The sequence below is a fragment of the Sardina pilchardus genome, chromosome 10, assembly GCF_963854185.1.
Source record: "Sardina pilchardus chromosome 10, fSarPil1.1, whole genome shotgun sequence".
Taxonomy (NCBI): Eukaryota; Metazoa; Chordata; class Actinopteri; order Clupeiformes; family Clupeidae; genus Sardina; species Sardina pilchardus.
The window spans coordinates 4,622,315-4,629,814 of NC_085003.1; the positions used below are offsets into that span (position 1 = coordinate 4,622,315).

The following is a 7,500-nucleotide window of genomic DNA, read 5'->3' on the forward strand; positions in this document are numbered from 1 at the left end:
TCTACACCAGTCAACACCCAGTTTCAGGCTTCCCTGGTCATTCAGACTCTATAGGGAGCTCCTCTATGGCAGCCAGACAGCAGCAGTGCCGGCCAACGGTACCCCACAGAGAGAGAGCCCAGTCCAGCACAGTCCAGTCCAGCCCAGCGGTCAGGGCAAGGACTCACACTGGACACCCAGCCAACCAGGCCAATACATTATTCAATCCTCACTCAAATAGAGAGAGAGAGAGAGAGAGAGAGAGAGAGAGAGAGAGAGAGAGAGAAAATAGAACAAATACAGAAAAGGATAGACACAAAAATAGAGAAACAACAGTCACCTAGAGATTGAGACAGAGGAAGAGATGGAAAAAAATGAGTCAGAAAAAGTCAACAGGAAGCAGATAGGCCCAGATGAGCGAGGTAGACGTGGCTACAACACAAACATGTCTCAAGATGTGCTGTAGACACCCTGAGCACTGGGATCCTATACTATCAGCACACACACTCGCCACAGGGATTCTTCACTATGTTTACCTAACCCCTCTGTTCCACACACACACACACACACACACACACACACATATACACACTACGCTTAAACAGACAGGGGTGTCTTCCTGTGAGAGGAATGTTTAAAATTGCTTTCCTGGGCATTACTTAGTCATCCTTCTGCCTGTTTACCTGCGATAAGAGAATACACTTCCACAGTTTGACCCTCAACAGAAACGGAGAGTTAGCCAGCCCCACCACCACCCTCCCCACATCAGCTCGTCCACGTCTCCCCTTCTAAAGCCTCCTGGTCTCATCTGCAGAAAAACAGCGTCTCTCTCTCTCTCTCTCTCCCTTTCACACACACACACACACACCTCTTCCTCTAATATCCAGGACTAATTGCTGTGCACATCAATACTATTTTATCAGGTCCTTTTGCTCGCTAAATTAAATTAGCACACACGGTTGAATCAAAAGGGGAAGTAACACAACAGAAACGTCAGGAGCAGCATAAACAGCAGGAGGGTGTGTGTGTGTGTGTGTGTGTGTGTTTGTGAGAGAGACTTTTTTTCCCACAGCACACACACTCCCCCCCCAACCCACACACACACACGGCGCTGTGCGGCCCATGGCGAAGCCTCTGGCCCCACTCCATCACCCCTCACCTAATTTACAGCCGGCGCAGCGAGGCGCATTTGTCTGCGAGATCGCCGCGTCTCCTTGGAGAATAATCAGATCCGCACACAGAGGGAGGTGTGGAGGGAGAGGGAGGAAGAGAGAGAGAGAGAGAGGGAGAGAGAGAAGAGAGAGAGAGAGAGAAAGGGGACAATGCCGTAGTGTGTGACCCCTGTGGCTTGTGGGCGGCGTGAGAGGGCAGACTGGAGCTCAGTGCAGTCAGTCATGGCCTCTCAATAAAGTAGTGGGCTCAAGTCAGCTCAAAGAGCTCAGGGGGTGAGGGGGCTTCTTACACACACACACACACACACACACACACACTTGGTTCTAATCACACAACAAAACAGGTATGCACACACACACACACAAGCACATGCACACGCACACACACACACACACAGGGGCCATTCTGACACCAGAGACTCACACATAAGCGCACAACAATAGCTTAGCTCGAGTGTAAACTCACCATGACATAGTGCCTCTGCATTTCTGTCTTCTCATTGGCCAGTTTATCGTATTCCACCTTTAGACTGTGGACAAAACACAAAACAAGAATTAGTCTCCTTCTCTTCCAACCTCAAGTTCACCCAAGATCAGCTCATTCTTATGCTCTTTAATAGCAGGCTTACTCTGCGCAGTATAAAGTCGGAGTGAATAGGCCTGAGTGGCTGCTAGTCAAACACATGATTATGATTAGCATCCAGAGGTTGTGAAAATACACAATAGATTAAACACTGCCCAGGGATTTTTAAGCTCTGACACATGGCTATGTGCAAGTGTCTGTGTGAGTGTGTGAGTGTGTGAGTGTGTGTATGTGTGCGTGGGGGGGGGGGGCTTTCCTACATTGGATTTGGCAACACACACACACACACACACACACACACACACACACACACACACACACACACACAGGCACGCACTGGCTGGTTTTACAGCTGTGTGATGATTACCTGTGATACTGGGCTTGGAGGAACTGAAACTCGTCTTTAATCCTGTCACAGGACTCGGCCACTGTGAATTTGAAGCCTGGCTGACCAGGCTGGTGCGGCGCCTGCAAGACAAGAGATCGCATCAATCAAAGCCAATTACTGCCCCAGGAGACAAGAAATGTTTTTCTGTTGTCCTCTCCCTCCCGCTCTCTCCACCCCTTCTCTCCTCTCTCTAATGCGTTATCAGCTCGCGGAGAGAAGCTACTCTCACGTTTCAGAGTGGATGGGAAGTGAAGGGTGACATGTCTGCTAAAGTGCCATGTTGTGTGAGGAGGGGAGTGCTAGGGTTTCTGACAGAGAGAGAGAGAGAGAGAGAAAGAGAGAGAGAGAGAGAGAGACAGGGGGGCTTTACGGCTGGGGCAGGCCTGCCTGCAGGGAGGGCTCTTTTAATGCTTCACATAAACACCAGCAGCAGAAATGGGGTCGCCGCGCATGGATGAGTCTGAGCGTGCCAAACTGCGCCTGTAAAAATTCGCCTTTGTTTTTTTTCCTCTCTCTCGCTCTCTCTCTCTCTCTCACCCCACCCCCCACTTCTGTTTTTTTCTTCTCCTCCGCTCCCTCTTCCGTTGAGTTCAAACCAGGTGTTCAGTAAACAAATATGAGCAGAGCGAATAAACAGTGATCACGAGGAGTGATTACAGAGGAGAAGAAAATAGCTCTCAGTCTTGTCTCAACAACTTTCAAATGTAGTCATCGTTGTAAGTGTGCATCTGTGGCAGCTGGTCAAGCGTTGGTCGATTTGATCGCCTTACTAAAAATGCTGTGCCAGCTACTGATTTGATGCACACTTCAAAGCGTTATATTGTAGTGGCGTTTTAGCAAGTCAAAGGGAAGTATAGGTCTGCCTATAAAGGTTCAGGATGTCTTTGGTCACGGACGGGGGCTCTCTGCCGTGCTTGCCTGGCTAAATCAATGCAGATGGAGCAATTACGTATCACATCAGTTCAAGATGTCCAAACTTACCGGATGCCGGCCCTGCGGATACATCTTGAAATGTATCCCTTATTTATTGGAGGTCTGTGAATTGTGCGGCTCTCTGGCACGCCGCTTTTCTCCAGCGGTGTATTCGGACACAAAGCCCGATTCCAGTGGTCGCTGGGGGGGGGGGCAAATACCCCGACAGTGTCCACCTCGTTTTAAGATCCACACAGTTTGATCCCCTCCCAGTCTTCGATCGAGAAAGGAAGGAAAACACACATACAACATCAGTCTACTCGATAACTTCACCTACAACACAATTCAACACAGACAAACGACAGGCTAAACGAAGAAGCTTCGTGTTCAACCACTGAGGGAAACAGTTCATTCAGTATTAAAGTAGGGTGACCTTAGGAAATTCCGGTAGAAAAAAATCGGTGTAGCGCCAGCTACTTAACACTGTAATGCCGTTTTGCAATCGCCAGCCGAGAATCTCTGTAAGCCGTTTAATGATCTGTTAGACAACTGGTTTTACTGGCTATTCCGCAATCCCATCGGTCTGACCCAGAGTGGCATTATGTTACGTGAGGAGTAGGTACAAGAACTTAGACAAGCAATCGCATCAAAGTAATGACTCACGTTTGGAAACACTAACGTTATTGGTCTGATAAGGTAGGGCCAGTCATTTTTCTTTGTGTTCATGTCTGAAGTAAGGGCACGCTCTGTCGAAACATACCCTATGTTGGCTGGCTATGACGGGAGCGCTCGAAACAAAGAAAACATGTTTGAAGCATAGATGTAGTAGTCAAAGCAGGCTACATGTTGCTGCTGCTACAGCAGGTTTGTCCAATTGATGGATGCGCTGTAAGCATTGCCCTTTGCTAGCTAGCCTGCTAGCAACAGCTAACCCTGCTAGCTCGTTAGCCAGCATTGGCTACTCGACTTTTGTTGGACAAGAGCTGTTGTGGATAACGTTATCTTGGCTACCGTACCTGGATTGGTGTCTTCTGAGGTTGCTCCTGTTACGTGGCTCCGCGAACAACGAAACAAATCAAGATGGTTATGAAAAATCTTTTGTCGTATCAAATCCAGAAAATTGAGTTCAATAATCGAGAATGTTCCTGGTCGACGCCGACCGCGTCAAACATTTCTCTGAAAACAGAAGCGACTCTCGACGGCTGCTTCTCTTTGCAGGTCCCAGAGACTTTTCCCTCCTTTCTTAAAACTCCAGACTGCGAGCAACCACTCACAAAAGAAAGACTGGGTAATCCAAAAAATCGTGCCAAAGCGTACTTCCGATTTTGAAGAGGTTTTGGTCGTTTAAAAGTGTAACGTTGTACTCCTTCGACAATCTCACATTTCCCCGTCGTCCAGCTATGCTATCCTGTGCCACACACAGACAGTCTACTGACACGAGGGCTGCACTGCCGCGAGAGCACCTCTTTCCAGCCAATCACATCAACGCAAAGGGAGTTAAACCAATCATATTCACACATAAGGGGTTCTGTTATTTTCGCCAATCGTAAGGCTATATCCCCACGTGGGGTCGTCTGCTCTATATATTACGTCATTCTCGCCATTTTAGGTCCGAAGTATTTTGCTATCATCACATAGCCTGCCTTGATATCTCTAAATATCTTTCGCGAACCCACCGTGTGTATAGTCACATATCAGTGCAGGAATAAAGCTTTCATCAATGTATCCTTTTGTTGTCAGAATGACCAGGTTTAGTTTGCACTGCTGTGGATTCTGCTGTAGTCTCCATACTATCAAATCTATCAGTTTGTGGCTCCACATTTTAAATAAAATAGGCTATTCAAACCTAGTACATGAAATAAATCTGACTCGTTTAGGGTGCATATAAATAAATCCGGCTGGACATTGGTTTATGTAGGCTACTGTACATTATAGCTATGAGAAAAAGGCAGAAAAAAACATTACACGGATGATATCTCAGTTGAAGATGTACAGTAGGCTACACGGTTAGATGAAAGCTTCGGTCTCACCCTTTGATTTGATTACTGTGATAGAAATCACAAGCTTACAATCGGTGCGGGTAAGATCATTACTGCAGCTAGCCTATGTCATCTATGTCATTCAAATATTGTGTATTTGTACGCCATATATCTTGAAGAGATTCATGTGAATATGACCCATAAACTAGATGGGGAATAGCTAGCAAAGGGAATAGGATGATTGTTCAGGTCTGATCTCCGTGAACATCGGCCATGTTTGAACTTTGGATGAGCAGCCTATCATGTGTTGCCTGTTTTGCTGTCCCCACGTGGGGTTCCTTTGCGGCTTAGCAGCTTTTTGTCCAATAGGAATGCAGTTCGTGGTTTCGCTCGTTTTCTATTGGACGAAAAAGGTTAAGCCTGTCATTCAAGAAGGTTTGTTGTCAATCAATACCACGCGGGGTCAAGCGCTGACAAATGCCTGTGCTTCTCGGTCTTCTGCCCGTGAATAGTGCTTGGAATGGTTGCTTAATTAGCTTCGAATGGCTTTTCTTTCCAGTTCAAACAATCTGTTACTACCACGTGGTAATGAGAGCCTTACATAAAACAAAGGAGCAAAGAAGCATGCAAACACTTAATGGCAACGAGATATATATTTTTAAAATAAGTAGCTTGCATTTTTATGAGCCTGTCACCAAATAGGTTGATCTTTCGTCGAGTAGTTTGACAATTACGGACAATTGTTCCATCAATGTTTTCTGTATTTAAACGCTAATTTAGATAGGCTACACTTTACCTCAAGGTAATTTAAAGAAATAGAAAAGCCAATTTCTGTTGTCTGTGTAGCCTATACATGATATACAAAACTCTGTCAATACTTGATTTTTGACCTTGCCATTTTCAAATGTGTTGAACAGCTGTCTTTGATGGTTGCAGAAATAATGACTAGAAAAGCAGTGGCTTACTCTCATTCAGAAATCTGGTATTATTCCAGCTCCTGCAGGACCAGGCTTGCTTTACTTCACTTCTCAGTGATGTGAAGGTCTTTTAGTATTTATGGATTCTGTGGGTTTGGTCGTAAATTGTGGGTGTCATACAGAAAGACACAGATTTTTGTGGCTTAACTGTGACTGAAATCTCTCGATTCCCTTCGTCCTAGTTATGAAGAGTAGGGTTTCTGGGCTACACTCGAGAACTGCTGTGTGTGTGTGTTGCTCTCACTCACACACACACACACACACACACACACACACACACACACATGCACGCAAACACACACTCAACCGCCGGAGAACTGGCAGGCTAATCTGTGTCAGCCAGCCCCCGTCGTCCTCCTCAATAGAAAGTGCTGGGATTAAAAGCAACAAAAGGCCAGGGCCTAACCCCGGGCAGGGGGAGACGGTTTGGGATGGGGCCGAGGATTGGGGGTGGGGTGGGGGGGTGGGGGGTAGTGCCCCCCTCACCTCCCACACAACCCCACATCCACCTCCGCCCTCCCGTCCCCCTCCACACCCCACCACCACCACCACACACACATACACACACAAGCCTCATCACTGTTTATTTACACGGAAACCCCAGCCGCTGTGAAAGTCCCACCCCCCGGCTTTACACATGGCCCTATTTGCAGAGGTGGTTTTAATTCTTCACAGAACAAGGGATTGGCCTCTTTTACCCCCCACTCCCTATCCACACACACACACACACACATTTCAACTGAGCCTCTGGCTTATTCCCACAGACCAACCGGGCCCTGAAGGCCGTACCACTGCAAATAAGAAAAAAAGACAAAACAAACAACGGCCATCTTGACTGCATACTTGAGTAAGCGGGGTCTTGGGAGATCTAAGGAGGGGATCGCCGATCATTTGATCAGGTATGGTTGGTTTTATTTTTCTTTTGCTCAGTAATGTAGATGTTGGAGTGTGAAGCGGGGCCTACCTCCTGTCTCTTGGCCTGACAGCCTGGTGTTGGACGGATCCGAACTGGCCCGCCATGCTTCTGCTGCAGAGAAGACCATTAGCGAGCTGCATGGAAAACAAGGCAGGGATAAATGAAGAGAGAGTGCACTGAATTCATCATCAGCTTATTGGCCACATTTGCTGCAGAATACGCTGTATACAGTCATTAATGTGACAGGGAGAGGGAATAAAATGGCAGAAGGGATGTAAACACTCATCTTCTAAAGTCTCTGTGACTGTGTGCGTGTGTATGTGTGTGTGTATGTGTGTTTGTGTGAGTGAGAGAGACTGACAAAGACTGAGAGAGAGAAAGAAAGAGAGACAGAGAGCCTCTTCTCTACCCCACCCCAACCCCCTCATATTCAGCCTGAGTTTCCTGTTCACGGAGCAGAAAATAGGGGTCTTATTTCCCTGATGGGTGGGTATTGTGCTGCGGTGCTGTCTCCAGGGCATGACATGGTTTTACGGCCTGGGCCAGGGCCTGGAAGACAGACACACACACACACACACACACACACACACACAC

The 7,500-nt window shown here is 47.2% G+C and overlaps 1 protein-coding gene across 1 annotated transcript in view; it reads right to left on the reverse strand.

The window, feature by feature from the left end:
• The window catches only part of tle3a (TLE family member 3, transcriptional corepressor a), a 36,505-nt gene extending 31,989 nt beyond the window's left edge, over window positions 1-4,516 (reverse strand). Inside the window, 4 exon segments of the mRNA XM_062546795.1 lie at window positions 1,618-1,681; window positions 2,102-2,202; window positions 3,104-3,308; window positions 4,051-4,516. Of these exon segments, the coding sequence (XP_062402779.1) occupies window positions 1,618-1,681; window positions 2,102-2,202; window positions 3,104-3,127 (189 nt within the window). The 5' untranslated portion in view covers window positions 3,128-3,308; window positions 4,051-4,516.
• Between the last annotated feature and the right edge of the window lie 2,984 nt (window positions 4,517-7,500).